The sequence below is a fragment of the Daphnia carinata genome, chromosome 1, assembly GCF_022539665.2.
Source record: "Daphnia carinata strain CSIRO-1 chromosome 1, CSIRO_AGI_Dcar_HiC_V3, whole genome shotgun sequence".
NCBI classification, from domain to species: Eukaryota; Metazoa; Arthropoda; class Branchiopoda; order Diplostraca; family Daphniidae; genus Daphnia; species Daphnia carinata.
The window spans coordinates 5,952,018-5,974,060 of NC_081331.1; the positions used below are offsets into that span (position 1 = coordinate 5,952,018).

Here is a 22,043-nt window from a genome sequence, read left to right on the forward strand (position 1 = left end):
CTTGTTTTAAGTTTGCTTTAAAACAGCCGTTACTTATTTTCCATATGATGCACACATCATTTCTATACATCCAGGTAGTCATTATCGTATTCAGGTTGTGACGGGGTTCTATATTTCCCCATAACAAAAAATTTTCAGGATGTTAACGACCATTACGCCATTATCCAACATCCCACATGTATTATGTTATCAGGGATCTTAAAAACTTGAATAAGCTCGTTTTCCCGTTGGACTCATCCGTTTTTTTGTCTCTCCACAAATACATCTAGAGCAGGTTTCCCGATGGAAAGATGCACTTAGACCAAGACAAGGACAATTAAGATTAGTCCTTTATATGTAAGTATATATTTACCGTTTGGTTGAACGTGGATTGCTGTGGTTTTTCGTCATAAAGTCCGTCTTTTCGCCGGGGGCTTTCCAATTTACAAAAGTAATGTGATTTGACAAGAAGATGGATAAAAAATAGCAACCGGGCTAGGTCAGTAACCTTCAGTGGGCAAATCGTCAATCATCAGCACGACAGCTAGGTTTAAAATTTCAAAGAAAAAGAAAATTAGCTGCAGGGTATGCATGATAGGGATAACATTTTCCTGCAAGGCAGAAACGCTCTTTAAAAAAAAAACTAGGCAGGAAGTGATGGTTAAAAAGATATCCATACTAGAAGCGACCTGGAAGAGGACAACGACCTCGAACGTGTACGCTATACGGTATACTGGATCTTTCAACGCAGAGTGGTCAGTTAGCTGTTGTCAATCTTTTCTTTCTTTGAATTTCAACACATTTTTGTTTCCTAAACCATCTAGAAAATACAAGGGAACACAAACTTGACTACTCTGTCTCCATCCTTTTTTCTCACTACGTTATCGAAGTAAGCTATCACCAATGACGACCGTCGGAGTCATTAGACGGAAAGAAACGACAACGATAATCGAGATGGTGGATTGTGTTTCAAGATGCCCTAATAAACGGTGATGAGAAAACAAGTTACATTTCTTCCGTGAAACCTATGCAAAGCCAAAAGTATTCTGATGAAAACCTTGATGAACTGTGTCTGACCTTAATTACATGTGTCGACCTTTATGATGTATTGCACTCGGCAAATGATCTCGATTTGGCACACCGTGTGATAACTGAGATCCGCAAAATTTTTTAAGGCACGTTTACGCGTAAGATTGTGAGACGTTGTTGTACTTACGACTCTTGAACTTTGGCAACAACCTTTCTTGCCCAAAGTGCTGCTGGCATCGGAACAAAGGAATCCCCGTCGTTAGCTGTTGGTAAGGATGTTACAACAATACTCAACATACGGAAACCTGTACTCAATTGAGGTGTTTCGTTAATGATATAAAGCGTTCTTTCATCGTGCTCATATATCCTAAAGAATATACGGTTACATTATTGTGGTACAGAGAGGCAGCCTTTACGCTGGGGATGCTAAGTACCATTGAATAATATGAGCTTACTGCTTACTGATACGTCAAATAATGTGGCGCGTAGCATGAAAAGAAAATGAACGTATAACAAAATGTGTATGTTTACAAAGAATTTTATTGGTATTTACAAAAAAAAAGGAGACAAAATTGTGACTTGCCGAAAATCATGAAACATCAAAAATTTTAACAGGAAAGCATTCAGAAAAGGAAGAATATGTACAGAAGATAAAATTTCAAGCTTGCTCTGAATTTACAAAGCCGAAATGCAATATGTACAAGAAAATTTTGATGAACTGGTTTTGCTGTGAATGTAGCAAAGAAAGTACAAAACCGAAGGGGAGTACTATATACAAGGAATTTTGGGAAACAAGACTTACAAAACCGAAAGGGAATATGTACAAGACAATTTTGGTTTACGGTTTCTGCTCAGATATTGGGAAAGAGAACAAAAAGGCTCTACTAGCCGATTTTTCTACGACGACTGCCCTTTTAGGCTGAGTTTCAGTCGCACGAGATATCGTCGTTGGAAGCTGATATTCCAGCACGTCTTGTTCGGCCAATAAGCAACATCCTCGGCTGCAACGGCAGAAAGTTCCTCGAGAGACATAGCAGCTAAATCGCCAGATCGATCTCGAACCGGAGCAACAGGAAGCTCCTGTTGGCTGGAAACCGGGGTAGGCTCCTCACAAGCGGGAACGTCAGCCGATTTGATAGGGACAGATTCTGAGTTCGACCGGGCCGCGGCATCCTCGTCAGTGGCAGTAACAACGGGCTCAGAGGTCGAACCGACATTGCTGGATGCTTGCTGTTCCATGGCCGCCCTTTCTTCCCTCTCCTTCGCTCTTTTGGCCAGTCTACGCTGGTAGGACGCATTCCACAATGCTTTTTGTGGTCTCCTTATACGACTTGGACGAGCAGGAGCACCTGGGACCGCGTTAGCAACGTCATCAACCAACTGTCCACCTGCAGGAACAAGAACATCCTCGACAAGCTCGTGCCGGGTGGAAGAGACAGGATGTTCTGTACAGGCTTCATCAGCAGTTGGCTCAGGCAATGAGACCTCTTTGACGAAATCGCACACTTGGTCCACAGATGGTGAAGTATCCTGGTTAACAATGACGGCAACGGGATCGACAATGGAGTCCGCTGCACAAGGATCTTGCACAGCGTCCAACGATGGTGCCCAGCTTGGCTCCTCATCCAAATCGCCAATTGCAGCTTCCGGAACGACCACCACTTTCCCATGGTCCTCGAGAGACATAACAGCTACATCACCAGGTCCATCTTGAACGGGAGCAACAGTAAGCTCCTGTTGGCTGGAAACGGGGGTAGGCTCCTCACTAGCGGGAACATCAGCCGATTCAATGGAGACAGAGTCGGGGTTCGCTCGGGCCGTGGCATCCTCGTCGGTGGCAGTAACAACGGTCTCAGAGGTCGAACCGACGTTGCTGGATGCTTGCTGTTCCATGGCCGCCACTTCTTCCCTCTCCTTCGCTCTTCTGGCCAGTCTACGCTGGTAGGAGGCATTCCACAATGCCTTTTGTGGTCTCCTTATACGACTTGGACGAGCAGGAGCATTTGGGACAGCGTTAGCAACGTCATCAACCAACTGTCCGCCTGCAGGAACAAGAACATCCTCGACAAGCTCGTGCCGGGTGGAAGAGACAGGATGTTCTGCACAGGCTTCATCAGCAGTTGGCTCAGGCAATGAGACCTCTTTGACGGAATCGCACGCTTGGTCCAGAGATGGTGATGTATCCTCGTTAACAATGACGACAACAAGATCGGCGATGGCGTCCGCTGCACAAGGATCTTGCACAGCGTTCAACGATGGTGCACAGCTTGGCTCCTCTTCCAAATCGCCAACTGCAGCTTCCGGAACGTCCACTACTTTCTCGTTATCTTCGAGAGGCACGTTGTTAACCTCATACACTGCCGGACAATCTTCCGGTAATGTGGCGTCAATCGAAACAACCTTTCCTTGCACGATGCGCGCATTCAGTTTAGCATAGGCTTTCCATCCTAGCCATCCGATCGCAACGGCACCTGCTCCAAAGGCCACTACACTGATCACATTAGATGATAGTTTCACAGATGAAGACATCTTGGAAAAGACAATGAATGCTTTGATTGCTGACTGCAAAAAAAACTTGTACGAAATTTGCCATTTCCGATGCCTGCTTATGTGCGTAGGGGGACACACGACGTGTCCATCATAGTGGAGATTCACGGCTTGAGATGAATTTTAAATCATTTCCAGAAACAATTTAACAATAAAAATGATTGATTTGAAATTTACTTAATTAATCACATCTTATTCATTAGTTTTAATGTTTTAATTGTAAGACCAACATTTTAAAAAAATTTACAATATCTTTCGAGCACGGTAGCAGACGGACATTCGGCAACATCAAATCCCGATTGCGCGGAATAATTTTGAATTTTGAATTTTCGACCGTTGGCGATCATCAACTGACATTTATAATTTTAAAATGAGTAACTACACATCTTTAACCGATATTTTTTATCACGCCACGGAGATCCTAGCAGTTAGAATCTTACCGTATTTAACGGTTTTGACTGCGTCTATGTAAACCCAAACAGGTTTTCTATTTATATTTTCCATAAACGCCTTTTCGATAACGCAGATGTTAGCTATGATTATAAAAAATTTCTGCCAATAATTTTTGGATTGCCATTGAACGAATATACCGTTTCACCTTGGTACGCCTCCCAATGCGGGCGCAGCAATCTGCGGGTGTTTTGAATACAATTAATTTTAGTCTCTACTTTCTGACACACTCGGAACCGTTAAGATTTTGAGAAAAGATCGTACGTAAGCGTCAAGGACTTAGAGAAAGTGTTGGATCTCCCTTTCTCCCTGAACACTGTAATTCTTCAACATGCCTTCGAATTAGCATGTCTGTGTCTTGTTCTAGCCGGCCAGTGGTCATACAAAAGATACCCCTCATCATCGTAAAAGTGAGTAAAACTAAATATAGAGAAAGTGTAGTGGGAACAGGGTGGTAGAGGAAAAACGAAGACTGTAACTTTCCGTTTCGTAAGGGGCGCCAATGAGTCGCCTAGTCGGTCTTACATGGTCAGGGTTCTTAAAGAGGTACACGTTGTATTTGCTTGTCCGATAGGTAACAAAAAGAATGGTTGTCGTAGAGTTAGAGGGAGGAAGCATATAACCGTACACCCTTTTCTCTTCGTCTAAGGAACCCTCTGAAAAGAGAAAAGACTTAAAACTGTTCCAATACAGATAAATAGAAAGAAAGGAATAGGGGAGATGGGGGAGTGGGATAGCTACGGAGAAAGAAGATTTAAATGCCTTCACTTTCTCCGGTTGGTCACTTTCGCCTCGTTTAGATATGTTTCCCTTTTCTCCGCCTTAGTTGAACGATTCCCCTTTATTTATTCTATACCCCCTTCTGCTTGGAAAAATTCTTGAACAAAATTTCCTTTTTATAACAATAACCAAGCAACCAAGAAAAATGGCTTTAAAGTTCTCTAGTAATGTTTTCCAATGTTTAAAATTTCTTCGAGCAGAGAAGATTGCTTAGTGTAACAGAGAAAATTCGGCAACAAAACAACGCAGGTAATGGCGTCATTCTTCGTTGTCTTTCTCTGTGCAATCAAAACTCTTAGTTAAAAAGAGTAATTTGATGGTCACACAAAAAAGATTACTTCCCAGCAGCTGACAGTGTTTTTTTCCCACACATTTAAATATCTCACTTCTGGGTATTGCTTTCACGCAAAGATATATGGTGACAAGTGGTAAAACAATAGTTAGTTAACAGCTCAACGGTGTCTGTTCCACACTAACGTTTGTACACATTCATATCCTTAACTTCTTTCTTCGTTTTCTTATGAAAGTATTTATCTTCCTAATTTTTGGAAAGGGAAAAGAAACACAAACTTGTTTGGATCAACATTGTCAGTCACCACACACGTTCAACTTTTGCACCAAACTAAATCTCTAACGGCACTTCAAGGACGTTTAGCAAACGTCGACTTTCTGCTTGGCAATGACGAAGCAAAATTTTTGAGTGTTCGTCGTCACAAAACATCTAACAGTACGTATTCTCAACGGATTCGGTGACGGACTTGATTGAACGACCAAGCCACAATATAACGAACAAAAAAAACAAAAACTGGACGAACGGTCCCCTTTCTCCAATTTCTGATTAAGCGTCCCGGAAATAAATCAAACTGGCCTCACCATTTGTCGGGGAAAAAAAAGATAGCGGTAAACGAAGGAAAGCAACGGTCAAATTCATTGTGGAAACATGATTTCTAAACACGAACAACTGAAAAAAATTCCCAAGTTTGTGATCACGTCCCCCAATTTTCTCCGGCTTCCTCGCCTTCCAGCTTGTTCGTTTTCCGATTAGAAACACACCACTTTCACTACGGGCTTTTAATCTAACGCGTGAACGTAACTGCGTCGACTCTACGTGGTTTTGTTACATCGTACGCTATTGTAGCGGCTCACTGTTCTTCCCTTTTTTTTCTCTCTCTCTCTTTCTCTTGTTTTCTTTCTACGTACTCTGGGCACAGCTGGTGGCGTGACATTGTTGGTCGATTCTCATAGGCCTGTTGAACAGAGATATTACACACAGAGCACACATATATAGAGAAAACGAATGTAAAATGGTCCACCAGCGAGAACAATGCGTCAGGGGTATAATCACAAATGGATAGAAAGTCGGTTGAAATGAAAAGTATAACGTTCCCAACAAGGAAATGGAAGAGTATATGATCCAGCTTTCCAAAATGTAAAATATCACGTATCAATATAATCGACAGGCAAATCTGAATGAAACACACGTTATGCGACTGCCTCCATTTTTATTGCACGGTTGGTTTATCATCAACTCAAAAAGATCATATAAAATTCAAATGTATCTCTCTTATCAAACAATCAAACTTTCGTTTACAACGAGAAATTTTTTTTTTCAACCTGTCAGCATTGGCGGCTTCTCTCCGCCGAAAGCCATCAGCGAACGGGAATAGGGAACGATGGCATCGATGTCAAGTCATTCCCGCACGACATTTTTTTTTTTTTCGCTTTCATTTTGTCATTATAAAATGCAACATATTATAACGTCATATTTGTGCGCTGATAATCAAACTGGAGAATTTCCTGCCGCTTATCAATGGCAGGAAATGTGGATGATTGAGCTGTTGGTAGTGAAAGCTATCGGGCACTTGTTATTGTCTGTTGAGGCACAAAAGGAACCTGTCTTTTAGAACCGACTTTCCCCTGAAGACTCTTTTCGGCCCTTCGTCTATGTGATTGTCGTGGAAAAACACGTGTCCCGCACACGTATGTACACAATGCCGAGGCATTCAATTGACTAAGTCATACACGTTTAAGCTCAGCAGGCAGTTCATGAGCAACTGCCTTTTAAATATTCAAATTGAAATACACAAGGACCTGTTTCTGATGGTAACCAACCGAAATTTAGTTAAATGGGTTTTCAAGTCGTGAATAATGAGGACTCATCGCCATTCGACAGAGTGAAGAAGATAGAAATGATAAGAGCTTTAAAAGAATTAAAAAGAAAAAGAATGATGACCTACTGCGGGAGTGCTGACGGCACTTTAAGTGGTACTAAGGAAACACCCTAGTCATATAATGCTCCATTTAGAAAAAAAAATGATAAGAAACATTTTTTTTCCCGTAAACAGAACGACATATTTTAAGGAAAAAAAAAAAGGAAATAGTGACAAAAATGGAGACGGAAAGAAACAAGAATGAATACATTTAACACGCCCGGTGTGTAGTATCTGTAGGGCGTCACCGAAAATCATCAAAACCCACCGTCATTACGTGTCTTTAAATTAATGTAATCTCTTTCCGTATATGTGCCTCACCTTAAACTTCTTCCTCATCGACGGCTGTACCCTTTGAATGAGCCATCGTTCTACATCGATTTCCTTTTTCCGGCTTCTTTCCCAATAAAAAAGATATTATTGATGTTTTTGTTTTTTTGAGAACACGGTACAATCACTTTTCGAAATTTTCTTTGGATTTTCCTTGATCTTTTTATTGTTTCTTTTTCGTTTGTTACAGTGATGAAAAAAAAATCACAGAACTGATGTACCGCAAGGCAGCAACCAGTCGCTCAGTATTATATAAGCGTACACGAAAGAAAGAGAAAAGTAAAGCGGGTCAACCAGGTACAACAACAGAAATTTGAAAACAAAACAAAAAACGACGGACAGCGACGAAGGCTATGAACGCGTTTCTTGCCGGCGTCGACTTCCTATACTAGAATTTCCTGAATTTGCGTCGATGACGCTGACACAGCTCGCTTGTCGTTTCTCGTTCCAGTATCTCCTCTTCTTTTGTTTTTTTTTCAATTTTGGTCAATCGAATCGCGAGAAATATGACCTCGTTATGGAAAATCATCGCACGGTTAAATTGCCTTTGAGATGGTTACGTTGTTGTGCTTTAATACGGTTTATCATGCTCTACTATACGCTTCTTCGACATTCATTTCTTTTCATCCCTGATTTCCCCTAGAAAGAAAAACCCGTTTTCTATTGTCCTAGCAAATTTTCAATGGAGGACAATTTTCAAGGGATGTTTCGGTGTTTTCCAGAGAAACAACCTTTTTCAAAAATGCGTTTCAGAGTTTACACGATTCGATCCCCACCTTTATATTCCTGTACAGTGAAAATCACTGGAAATGTAGAAACGCCTCGTGTTCAAGCTTTTCTTCCGATGCGAACCCACCCTCCTTTTTTTTACAGCGCTAATGATTTCCGTGAAAAAGCTATTTAGCAATCGAAAACAACCCCCTCCCACGTATGATGAAAATGTGATTGAACTTTTCTAACCTCTTTTTAAAGCTAATTCGATTTTCGAGATTGAAAAGAATTAAAAAGCGGAAATGTCCTGACCCGATGAACGAACGAATATTGATTAATGGGGTGGTTTAAAACTAAAGAGGAACCAACATCTCTTCCTGATGTCCAGCTCGTAATCTGGGAGAAACGATCACAATTTTTCATGTCCACCTCAACGCGAACAAGAGATTTGGTTCAAACCAGCTCGATGTGTGCATAATCAATAGTTGAGACATCCCATTCAATCATCGTGTATGTAAAACAATTTTTTTTTTTAAGTGTGTGTATCCAAGCTGGTGACGCCGATGCGGCCAGTTGTGTAACATCAAAATGAGGTTGAAAAAAAAAAAGAAGAGAAAAGATATTAGATGAAAAAGGAAAAAAATAAGAGAGAAATAAATTTTAAAAGGAAAGAAGAAGAGAAAGAGGAGGAGCCTAAATAGAAGATGAAGGAGGTTTTTCTTTTTTTGTTTACACAGAGACTATGTAGAGTTGCTGTGCTGCCACAGCGCGGCCAAGACAGGCGGGCACCTTGCGCGATCGGGCTGGCGGTGGACCGAAACTTGGGGATCGTGTGTCCCGGTTTCACTCAACCGAACTCAGTGAAGCGCCGGCTCTGCCACTGTGCACAAGCAAACGAACACAACGGTGGACTTATTTCACGTCTACTGCAACACATTTCTTTCGTTCAAAAACAGTTTTATTTTATTTTACGACAGTTGCCGTTTGTTATTGTTTTAATTGTTTGTGGCTGTCGCAGTAAACCATTAGTGTTTCATGCGAGGTGTTCGCCCCACTTGCCAAAACGACCCGACGTTTGCACCTGTTTGCCAACAACAATCGTATCTCAAACCATTCAACACCTGTAAGTCAATTCGATTGTTTCTTTTTACATTTATACGAAGCAATTGACGCTGTTGGGAGCTTAGTTAACGTCGTTTTCACGTTGAATGCGAGGAATGAGCAAAGTCCGTCAAGAGCCGAATGCGGGTCGCGTTCATCGGAGATGAACGTCATCGAACTCACGACCAAAGTAGCCGTAATTGTTCCACATTTATTCGAGACTTTCGGTTGGCAAGGAATTTTGTCCAGAGTAAAAGTAAAACTCACGAGAACGCACGACGGTACATAGCGGATCTGATTGGGTCAGCCGAGTCGTTTTATTTGCGTGAGCGCTACCGACGACCTACAGCGGATGGAAACAACAAAAAAAAGTACGATAAAGTCCCGTTATGCTCCGAAACTTCAAGGGCGATGTTGTATTTTTAAAAGCGCTACCTGCGTGTACATGTATGTGTGTGTAATCATTCTCATTTTCTGCTTGACTGGGTCAAATAAGCTTCTGGACACGATGGCATTGTTCAACTCCATTTTTATTGTAAAGATGCACTATTTTGGCCACTTGTAGGCCGCGTAGATGGCCTTGCTGGTCAACGTGTTGGTTTATAAGCCGAAGCGCTTTAAAACAAAAAACAAAAAAAACTATACCACACACGCAACACGAAATGTTCCAGAAGCGTTGTTGGTCATTTCTCGTGGTCAATTACACATCAACAAGTAGCGACAAACGACAAGTGTACGCGTCTGTGTCGATAATGTCTTCACGGAAGCAGTTGGTGTTTGTTTTTTGTACAACGGGCCATCGGACACGTTAGCTGACCGAACTCTGCGGAATGAAAGAGCAGACGACCCGCTGAAAGAGTTTCATGTCCTTCTTTTGAATGAGTCTGTTGTAATGAAATAGCTTCCTGTTTGATCGTTCTTTTATATTTATGGAATTGAAAGAGGGAATACATAGGGATGGTCATACCAGAGGCACTTGGCCATCGGGATGGCATAACAGAAAAGAAAAAAATATGTTCAGAATCAGCTTGGAATTTGTGAAAAGAATTGGATTGAGTCGCGATGTGTGGCCTGGATTGTACAGCAAAGGATTGCAGATTGGCAACAATGAAAAAGAAAAGTGCAATGATTTTCTTTTGAATTATTTAATCGGATGGTCTCGATTTCTCGTCATTTGCATTGCAATAGCAGCGTGGTAAGCGTGAGCCCAACAATAATGAACGACCATATCTTTTCTCTTTCCATCTCCCCCCCTCCATGTTCTTGTTCACGTCGAAAATTCGCAAGATGTGTCGGTACCAATTTAGCCGTTGGCAAAACAAGTTGGCCCAAAGCAAACGATGACGTCTTTTCTTTTTTTTTTTTTGTTTGGCAAACGCTGCAATTCGCGTTCGACCTGTTCTCGATTATAAAGCCCACCACTACACGCATACACACACCCAAAACGCGTGTAAGCCATGCAACTAACCAAATAGATAGTTGGAGGCGAAGAAAGGGCCGGGGTGTCGCTCGGAGAAACCTTGAACCTGAATCTGTTCCACTGATCCACTTTACGTGTCCATTTTTCTTTCTTTTGTGTTTGTCCTGTTTGTAATCCGATGTGTTTTTTGGCCGTCGTCCAAGGCGAAAACCGTCTTCCGGTGAACGTCCTTCCAAAACATTCAGCCAAAGGCTTTTGGTTTCTTTTCGAATTCGCCATTTGATTATTGGAGGGTTTTTATCAATGACCGAAGACTGCAACTGGATTCCAGAGCTATACCATATAATCAAAGTCCTTGATTTTTCAATAGCAAAATTGATCGCCATTATTCAGAGCATATCGTTTTATTTTTTCGAATGTGCGGCGTTGACATGGATTTCCCTGGATGCCAATCAAACGTTTAGCGATGAAGAGAAATCGTGGAAATTGCTTGATGGATTCGCAACGGACATTAATACGCAATTGTCGGCTACGCCTGATTCCTTATAGCCTTACCGTCAGAATTTGATATTATGCATGGCGCGATTGACGGATTGAGGTTGTTGGGAAAATGGTGCCATCAGTAAACGCGGACTGGCCATTATTCTCCTCCTTTTTTTTCCGTTTCACCCACACGAATAAGTGTGCCGATCAAGACGTTTATGGGCGTCCGTTCTCCATACAAGCCGACACCGGATTTTCACGTCAATGCAGTTAACTTCAAAGACAATCATTGTGCAACAAACACAAAATGCTAACATTCCTTACCCGACTGCCTTGCGAAATTGTGTTTGCCAACCGAAAAAAATTAAACCAATTTTCATAGATTATTTTTCAATGTTCATCCTTGTTTTTGTAATGATTGGTGCATAGCTGTTATTAGATATTATCCAAGGAGACTACGGGACATTTGAAACGCTCGTTTCATGTCAATGAAAAACTCATTTGCACGCGTGTTGAAGGTCTGGTCATCATGCGACATCACGTATGACCTCCTTTTTTTCTGTTTACAAAACTCTCTGTAACGTGCTAGAGCAAGGCTTTTTTTCCCCATTCATTACGGAAATAAAACACGCACAAGCGATGAAGCTGCGTGCAGTTGACGACCTAGTCCGTGATTACCTCTCCTATGCATTCAAAACAACCCAGTTTTTTATTACTCGTCTTTAGGTCATCGCCTTGTTGAAATCGCCTTTCGAATTTCCATTTTGGTTGGCAATTAGTAATGACGTACAAAGTGCCCAGATCGTCCGTGTTTGGGCATCCGCGGCAGCTGTTAATATTAATTGATTCCAGGTGTGTTTTCCCTATTCTATAGCTCTTTGTCTTAATTGGGCAATATTCATTGATTTCTCGTTAACAAAAAAAAAAAGCTATAGGGATTATCTATAGTAATGATGGCTGTCGTAATGTTGTGGTCCAAATAGTCCCACCAATGTCATTAAAAAAAAATTTTCTTCCTGCTACTGGAATTCACGTCCCTCGAGCGAAGGGGGGAAAATTTTTTTCAAAGGAATTTCCAAAATCTTCTCGTATTGCGTCACAGTAAATTGATCGCGTGCGGTTTCCACTTAGCAAATGTCGTGCTGGGCAAAACCAGACAAATCGTTGATTTATGGATTTTTGTCAGTGCAAAAAAGAAAAGAAAAATTCCCATAGTGTGTAACTAACATCAAACTTTCTTCTCGATACGCCGATCGACGCAAATCAACCAAACGTAATAGCAGTGAGAAAAGGAAATCATTTACATACGTGAGAAGTGTGTACTATCATTGAATAACGCCCAATAGTCAAAGGTATACCCTTTCTTTTTCTAGCGTGTGCGTTTGAATAGCTCAGCCATTTCCTGTCAAATAATGTGTCTGGAACATAATACAATTCATAGCTTCGTTTCGTGTTTGGCTATATTGTATGTGTGCTACATTTTCCCATCCGTCAAAAATATCTATAAGCTTCACAATAGCTATGCGCACACGCTACTTAGGGCGTTCGGTTTTCTTGCGGTTGGCCATCAGCTCAAGTGGACCGGAATTGATTCATCGTATTTTCTCTATTTTTTCTTGGAGGAAAACCCTTTAGAAATGTTAATCTCTTGGTACAATTCTTGTTACTTACAGTCTCTTTATTATTTGTTTTTTTTTTAGGTTTTATTCTCTTCTAGATCGGATACCCAAACAGAGAACATCAACTGTCAATCAATCATCGGTACTAACTCACTCGTTTTAGTCTACTTGATGAGCCGACCATGAAGCTTCCATTTCGATGTAAAAACTAACAGCCGTCAATGAGGAATCGCCGACTGTTTGAAAATTAATTTACGATCCTAGTTGCGAATTCAAAAGATATTGCTAGTGAATTGCACCGACGTTCCCAGTGTCCCTCGCAAGAAAGAAGTACCCGGTCGTCGACCTTGCCACAACAGACACCAACGAACTCAAAAGGAAAATAAAAAAATGACTAACGGTGAAGTCTGTCGCTCAATTCTCAAGATGCAACATATTCGCTGGATTTTGCTTGCCGGTAAGTCGCCATTTTGATTAACAATAAATCCCATTCAACCGTCCCTTGTAAATCGTTTGAATGCAAACCTCCGCTTCTAATAGAAACCTAACTGCACAAAAAGAACCTAACGGGGTTTTGTTTCGTTTAAGGCCCAGTGTTTATTCTTTATGTGTCCGATGTGAATGACTCGGGGTAAAAAGAAAAAAAAAAGAGGATGATGACCATTCGATGTGTACAGACTAGACGGGCAGAGCTGCATAAAAAAGGGTCAAAAACACCTGTGGCATATACCGAAGAATACGTGTCTATGTGTAGAATCATTTCTTTGTGTGCATACGACTGGCACAGATTTTATTTTTTTAGGTCCCTTCACTTTTTTCTTTCGGTTTGTTTGCCCATGTCGGCAGGGGGAAGACGAGAGGCAGTTCGTCAATGCCCGGCTAGACTGTCGGGAAGAACGGTCTCATTCAATGACCGCCCCCTTTAAACTGGAGCCGAAGGTTACTCACCTCTACACGGCAGCCCAGCACAGTTACCCACATCGCGCCCAAGTCTTTTTTTTTTTTTTTTCTTTTCAGTCCCTATACGTACACAAAAAACATAAAGGGGAACGCACGCATTTCCTCCTCTTACAGACTAGGCTACCCGCTTACGTTTTTTAAACAATTTAAGAATGCATTTTTGATAATAGATGTTGTTAGATAAAGCGAGGAAGTTAAAGTGCCGTTAAGTCAGGATGTCAAGTGTTGTTGCCATTCCCTCTTAGATTCGTAAAAAAAAAGAATTGCTGGGGGAAGACATTGAATGACACGTTCTTATGTCAGCTGACGAGAGACTTTTGGTAGACAGTCAGACGCCATGACCCTAATAGACCCCAAACTCACGATTTTGCTTACCTTATTTCATACGATTATAATTTTTGCCCTAAAAAAATGTTGACTATATAAAAATGGGCTTCAGTTTCTCCGACGCCCTGAAGACACTAAAGCTGGCGCATAATAATTACTGTTGGCTACCACGATCTCGCGAAAGCGAATAGGCTATCGCCAGTCCGAAATATGAATGCAAAATTAGCAAAACTTTCCAGACAGCTTGTTCTCATTTTTTTTTTTTTTTACTTCCATCTCCTTGCGGAAATCCTCCGACCTCTCTTTTTCCAGAAAACGGGGATATAGGGAATGTATTATTCAACTCGTGTTGCCAACTGTTTTATTTCAGCAAATTCCGGCGGCAACTCAACAAGGCCCGATAACCACCCATATAATGGCATTTCTTTTTTAACATAGTAACAACGTTTGCGAAAATAAAAAATAGCACAAGTTTTCCGGCAGTTGGGCAAATGGTTTGCCGTTGTTGATCCGAATTGGCAAAATGGCGAAGCGTGAAGATATTCCGGAAAGGTAAAATAACCCGTGTCCATAGGCGATTTCGAAAATGATTTGAAACCACTCGAGAGATCATACACATTTTTTTAGCTAGAGATGGACAGTAGGAGGTGTTGTACCACTTAAACGTTCCTCTTTACTTTTTTAATTAAATTTTAATCAATTGAATCGTCTTCTAATTCCTTAAAACAAATCGGGAAAAATATGCCGACATTAAAAAGCAGAGAACGAAAAGGAAAAGAAAGTACAGCAGGTGGGACGCACCTGTTGAATACTAAGTGCTATCTGTTTTGAAAAATAAAAACATTTTTGCTTGTCATGAATATGTTTAAGAACATAAAAAGCCGGTTCGCGAAGTACGGCGACATTTGTACACGTTTATAAAAGCGCGTTTAGTTAATGAGTGTATGAATAAACATCAATTTCGTATTCAACGGCTCATTCGCTGCCGAACCAAATAGCAAGAGACACGTTTTCCAATGCGGAGGGGGAAAAAGAAGTAGAACGAAAAAAACGTTTGGCTCGGTTAGTTCCGATGATTGCGACAATACTCGAAATAGCGACCAACAGCAAACGAACTTGTTCACTTCCTTGTGAACGACCGACCACCTTCTCCTCTAACGATGCTATCGCCTTTCTTTCGTTTCACTTTAATCAACTCTTTCTCTCCAATTTATGTTTCTCTGTTTCCCTACACAAAATGTAGTGTTGATAGGACTGTGTGTTATGGCCAACACTTCGGCAGTGCGGGACGATGGCGATCAAATTCTCGCGCGAAACGGTTTGAATTCATCGATGCTGTCCCGCTGGTGGAGGTCGAAAGACAACCGGTCGGACGTGAATGCCGAGTTACGGCATTACCAATGGCAATTGCATCAGCGGCAACGGCAGCAAAATCAACGCGTCAGATCGCAAGAAGAAAACAGGAAACTCTGGTTAATGTGGAACGGAGCGCAGGAGAAACTCGACGAGGAGAATGACGACCAGGTAACCAACGAACAAGAAACGAGCGCAAATTCCACCAGCCAAAAACAGACGGAGGAGAGTCTCGTGCTTTTGGAGAATCTCGTTCACCCCGAAGAAGAATTGCTGGACGAAATCAACGACCGTCAAATTATCCAGGCCGTTATTGCCAGCATGGCTCAATGGAATCTGCGCAAATTGCAAAAGATGCAGCGCAAAACAGACAGGTATTCGATCCTAATCAATTCAAATTTGAATAATGCAATCCCAAATTAAAACATTTGAATATCAGACATCGCAGTCGTCGCGACGAGGCGATGGTCTGCTACAACGAGCTGGGCTGCTTCCGCGACGAAGGTCCGTTTAACTATTTGGACCTTTTGCCGGCGCCCCCGGAAGAGATCAACACGCGCTTCTTCCTCTACACTCCACGCAACCGCGATACCCCTCATCCGTTGTGGTATAACAACGCCAGCACAATCATGACGTCACCTTACAACGCCTCGCTACCCACCAAAGTCATGATCCACGGTTTCGGCTCTTCGTGTCAGCGTATCTGGGCCAAAGAGATGAGAACGGCCCTCATCAGTGTCGTAAGTCGGCCGGATCGGTCAAACAATAAACCAATTCCTCTACATCTTTTACAACAATGTATTAAGCAAATAATTACGGGATTCCCCTACCCTTCTGTGTCGTTTAGGGAGACGTCAACGTGATCTGCGTCGATTGGGAAAACGGTGCTAATTTGCCTAACTACGTCAGAGCAGCTGTTAACGCGCGTTTGGTCGGACGTCAAGTGTCTCTCTTGGTCACTGCCATCAATGGAATGCTCGGCTCGAAGAACGGCGATTTCCATCTCATCGGATTCAGTTTGGGCGCTCATGTGGCCGGATTTGCTGGTTCCGAACTCCGCAACGTTAGTCGCATCACTGGTACGTTCTTTATTCAGAGCACTCTTAGTTTAACTTGATTCATATTCAAAGTTGGTCAACGGAAAGAAATTAATTCATATTTTGATCGATGTGTTTCTATCCAGGATTGGATCCGGCTGGCCCGCTGTTCGAAAACTATGACCCGCGAGTTCGACTCGATTCGACCGACGCGGACTTGGTCGATGTCATCCATTCCAACGGCGAGAAAATCTACATGGGAGGGTTAGGTGCCTGGGCACCGATGGGCGACATTGATTTCTACCCAAATGGTGGCAGGATGCAGAAAGGATGTACTAATCTATTCGTCGGAGCCGTCAGTGACATGATTTGGTGTAAGTTTTCACACAAATTTCTTCTTTTCCCTTTGCGATTTACATATACACGCGACACATAAATTAAATTATCATATCATTAAATAAAATTAAATATACATGTATATGTAAAAGCTCATTATAGCTTTCTCTGAACAAAAGAAAAAAAAAAGAAATCGTAGTAGAGAGCCAGGGGAGAATCCCGACTGCATTATCGGCGGGACCTTTTTTTTTTTTTTTTTGAATACCAACAGCAGTTGCTTGTTTCACTCAGGAATGGCTGACAGCGGTTTTACTCTATACATCAAACAAATGTTATGCAAGCTATAAAGAGACGGTGACATTTGGAGACAAACAAAAAGCTTCCAGTGAAAATTTTTCTTATTTTACGATAGTGAAAATGATTCACATACTGAGCATGTCCACCGGAAAATTGGTCTGCAACTTTCACCCATCTTTGCCGCGGTTAATGGTAGCGAGAGCTTTGCAAGGCACATTCTCGTGGACCACTTACTCTCTTTCTCTTTTTTTTCTTTCATTTCACGACAAGAAGTCTTTTTCTTTTTCATGTAATGCGCTTAAAAGTCGTCAATCTGTTTTTTGTGCGTTTAGCGTCAACAGACTACGCTCTCACTCTTTTCATAGTTTGTTAATCCTTTTGATTGCCTTTGAAATGTAACATACAGACGTTGGGCACAAAGCCAAAACTTTGTCCAGCTCCCCTTGTTTCTTTTAGTTTCACGCAAAGGGAACGACTGCCACGATATCCCCGATACGAGGGGGCATTGAAGACGTTGCGTTCTGTTTAGAAAATGAAAATTGGTCATGCGAAGCGAGGGAAGAAAAAAAAAAAGAAACTAAAGTAAAAGAGAAAATATACGAAAGATATGTTTCTCTCCTTGTGGCTCAATAGAACGCTAGGTGAGTCATTTTCGCGAGCGAAACCGGCGCTTATTTGCAGTGGCTCTCCTTTGCGTGTCGTTCCATATAGGCAATGATCCTCAAATCATAATTGACGCAGTCGTAAAATTCTTTACGCGGTACCCTACCATGTTCCAACTGCTAACGTGGGGGCCTTCTTATTTTAATGACGAGCCATAATCACGGGGGAAGTTTAGATAAGAGGGTCGTCCCGAGGTACAACGTGACCAATTTCTAGGTTAAACAGCCTAGTTTTGATTTCATAGAGTCCATACAACTTTTGAAAACAAAACACACCGACGTTGTCGATGATTGGTCTTTTATGTAGGCCAATCAGTTTCCTATTTCATGCCCTTATATGCTGTTGATATTCATCCGTGTTTTTTTTTTTGTTTCTCCTTTTCTTCCTCCCTATTTTATGTTTGTTCTGGCCGGTGGCATTTATCGTCACAGCATCTGCCGAGGAAAACGGACGGAGTTTGTGCAACCACCGACGCGTAAGTGTTTTCCCCTAACGTTAAAAGAGCTAGAATCGTATACATCAACAAATGAAACTTTCTCATCATCAACTTGTCTTCGTGTCGTCTATAAAGGCCTACAAATTGTTCACGGACTCGGTAGTACCCGGTTGCCATTTTCCAGCCTTCGCCTGCGAGTCTTACGAAAAGGTATGACATCAAGCATAGTTTTCACTTACACTTTATTTGTTTCAACCACATTTCGATTCTTTAATAAAACGTTTGAATGCTTTGCGGCTTTTCATTTTTTAAAGCTCCTGGAAGGTGACTGCTTCCCGTGTGTTGATGCTGAACAATGTTCCAATATGGGTTTCTATGCCGATAAATCGCCCGGCCGGGGAATCATGTACCTAGCAACACGCGAAGAGGAACCCTTCTGTGGTAAGTTAAAGCTATTTTTTTCAATTATTTTACGTCATATCTAAAGAGAATTTATGTTTGATATCAAACGTTAATAGCCAATCAATATCGAGTGCAGCTACAGAGCTCTACCACGCTGCAACCTGTTACCACCCAGGGTAAGATCGAACTCATTCTCATTGGAGCCAACAATTTCAACGAGACTTTCACCTTGACAAAGTATGTAACCATGTGAATTGATATAGTTGAATGAATTTGCTAAAAATATTTGGTTGCTTCTTGAAGGGGCCCTGATTACGAGTTAACCAGCGGTGGTAAACTGGTACGGCTGATTGTGCCACACCCAACCTTTTCTCCACCGGCTAAAGTTCATGTCGTATACACGGCCTATCAAGGTTGGATTTACAGTGGTTTGACTAAATGGCCCGTCGACAAACTCGTCCTGACAGATAGCTACGGAAAAAGGTAAATAATTGATTGTGATTCTAAGCTAATTGGGTACGCAAAAAAGAAATCAGTCCACTTGAATATGATGTTTGCTTTCCAGCGTATCGTTCTGCCAGAAAGGAATGTACTTGGAATCCGGTAAAGCTCTTGCCATAACTCTCCACCCAGGTGAATGTAATCCAGCACCTCCACCTTCTCCAACGTTGACCAACAGCCTCGTCAATAACAATCAAACGCCATTCCCAAGCAGGCAACCACTAGATTCCGGGGTGAGTTTACACAAAACATTTGTTGGCAAAGAGACGCTCATCTAATTTTCGTTTTCTTCAGCCATTAGATAACGAAATACCGGTATTGAACGAAATCCGATTCCGTTCACTTGATGGCGATACGGTATCCATTGGTGGACTGTTACCAAACCAAACAGCTGAGCCCAAATCGACAATTTCATCGATTACTCGTTCCAATGCCACCAATAACATCTACCCGTACGGGAATGTTCCCTTGGCTTTGTTACAACAACAAATTCCAGCTGATATCAAAGTGGGTGGTGGAGGAGGAAATAGCGGGAGCAACGTGCCGACTAGTAGCAAACGGCCCAGCTTTTACCAGTGGCCATTGGTGGGCAATTTCTTCGGCAGTAACGGTCGGGCTCGTTTCAAGTCTCTTGGAGGTAATGGAGGATCAGGTCGTAAATACGAGCCACAAGGGCAATTGACTCCACCATCCCTTCAGCAATTACAGCAAGGCGTCGTAGTTCAGTCGAACAAGGAAAGCCCATCAAATTCCAGGCGGCCGTTCACTCGACGGAATAATCCACAGCAAACAATGAGCGTCGAAGATCAGACGAAAGTCGAATACTACCTGCTCCGACAACAACAACTTCATTTGCAGCAACAGCAAATTCGACAGGCCAATCGGTTGTTATGGGGAAACTCCAACAGGTCACAACAGCTCTCCATTCGAGGGCAACAACAAGCTCTTGCGAACCAGCAGTACTACCAACAGTGGGTCCCACAACGTCAGGTAGTTCCTCCTCCACCACCACCACCTCAATGGCGACCGGATGCCCTTGTCGAAGCGGAAATAACACGTTATTCAACGAAGCCTGTTGTACAAGGAGAACTGTCAATGCCACTGGATCACATGCAACAAACGTTTGCTCAGACTTTACTAAATCCATCCAATCAGCAATTTATTGAACGATTTAGGAATCAACAACAGCAGAACGTTCATCAACTTCGGTCAAGCATGGTTGTTCCAGGTACAGAGCTAACAACTACTCCGACTCTAACAAGTACGGGTAGTTTAATTGTAGCAAACAGTGTACCATCATCTTCTACCACCATTTCCAGCAGTCAGGTAACACTGACCACAATGACAATCAGCAACACAATGCAATCCCACAGCCAGCAAACAATCCGACAACCTGAAATTGAACAAGCTTCAACACCGAGTGATAATCTAGTAGTAGATACAGCCCTAGAGCAATCTGAGAATCTTCAGATCAACAACGGAATGAAAGCCAACGAAGATCCGGGACTGTCTCTTGCTACCATCGAAGCAGCTACGTTGCTTTCAGTCAAGGCTCCTCCTTCGATTAATCATCGTCAGATAAACGAAACGACTATTCAACCTGTTAATAATAATCTCTCGTCTTCGGCGGAAGTTACATCATCAACACCTCAGAACACGACTGCAACAACACTCGATCTCAATGACGAATTGATCCCTACGCACCAGACCATCAGTCCGAGCAATGTAACGTTATCAATAACCACTGTCGAAGATGTTCTCATTCAGCCAGTGAAAGAGAACTCGAATGCAGCAGTATTGTGGTCAGATTATCCACTAGCACCTGACGGTGGTAGCAGTCCAATATTACTGTCTGAAGAACTATATCCTGATCCGGAGCAACTAGGCCAGGCAAGAGATGAATACTGGTCTGGTAGAGCTCAGACGTCTCGGATGAAGCAGATCATTTCTTCCCCTGTTGTGGCCATTGTCGGATCTACTTATTATCCACATCAGTATGCGGCAATGCGACCGTCTAGGCTACACTTACAAGAGCACCAACCGCTCTATATTCCTCTCAACCCGGCCGATCGCCAAAGCCGCCAACTCCAAGCGCAGTATTACGCCGACACGACGAGCACAAGTATCCAGAAACTGGCACCTGAGCCCGTTCTAGTTGTCGTGTCCACTAGGTGAACGTTGTCTACTCTTCTATAATATTGTCTCGTGAGAAAAGAATTCATTTTGCTAGCCCAAGTGGCATGCAACCGACGCCGGTAAATTATGTTTCTACACAGATCTTCTGCGAACATGTGGTGTTGAAACTAACGGTGACAAAAACCTTGTACAGATGATTGTTCATCCTTTTTTTTTGCTGGAGATACGCAAATGCCTTTCCCAGAACCAAACCCAAGACAGTTTATTAATTTACTTTATATTTTGTTATGATCTGAGCCTTCTCGTTTAGATTATACCATCGAAGCCAGAATGAGAGCATAAAAAGTACTTCCTAAGAAAAGAAAAGCCCGAAAAAAACATGCCTGTGATTTGTGTTCTATTTGGTGTGACTGATAATGAAAAAGACCAGTTTAGAATTACGTTTTCTGTTCATGTTCAATGGAGATGTTATTTATCTTTCGTCTTCCAAATGTTATCATTGTTTTGTGACGAGGTCGTCACTTACCTGCTATTTGTTTTCACGTGCAAAGAAACAATTCGGCTTGTCGCTATGCCGAGATGTCCTTCAACTACCCACCATACACATATTGCTTGTTTCAATAAATGCCTTATTGCAATATCTATTGTCTGCTTTCTACTATATAAGAATCGTTTGCCATTGCATCATAATTTCGCCCTTTCTTTCATATGCATCTGGAGTCAAATAATCATAAAACCAGGAATTTTGCACAAATTGTTTGGCATTCAAGATAGTGGACGCTCTATAGAATATGGTGAAGGCATTGTATGCATTGTAGGTAATGTGGTCTGTATGTCCCACAACACTTGTTATGTAATCAAGACAAAACAGTAGTGAGACACGATGAAATTCATGATCGATTTTTAATGGCTGTATAAAGACTTCCCTTGGGGTTT

The 22,043-nt window shown here is 42.0% G+C and overlaps 1 protein-coding gene across 1 annotated transcript; it reads left to right on the forward strand.

The window, feature by feature from the left end:
• Positions 1 to 8,930: 8,930 nt before the first annotated feature.
• LOC130691121 (uncharacterized) lies at positions 8,931 to 21,740 on the forward strand. Its single transcript, XM_057514025.2, has 13 exons — positions 8,931 to 9,159; positions 12,741 to 13,116; positions 15,190 to 15,673; positions 15,739 to 16,039; positions 16,147 to 16,378; positions 16,483 to 16,710; positions 18,064 to 18,107; positions 18,204 to 18,278; positions 18,383 to 18,509; positions 18,587 to 18,707; positions 18,774 to 18,953; positions 19,036 to 19,204; positions 19,266 to 21,740. Exons 2-13 carry the CDS (start codon positions 13,050 to 13,052, stop codon positions 21,144 to 21,146), a joined length of 3,909 nt encoding a protein of 1,302 aa, XP_057370008.1. The 5' UTR covers positions 8,931 to 9,159; positions 12,741 to 13,049; the 3' UTR covers positions 21,147 to 21,740.
• The last annotated feature ends 303 nt before the right edge of the window (positions 21,741 to 22,043 follow it).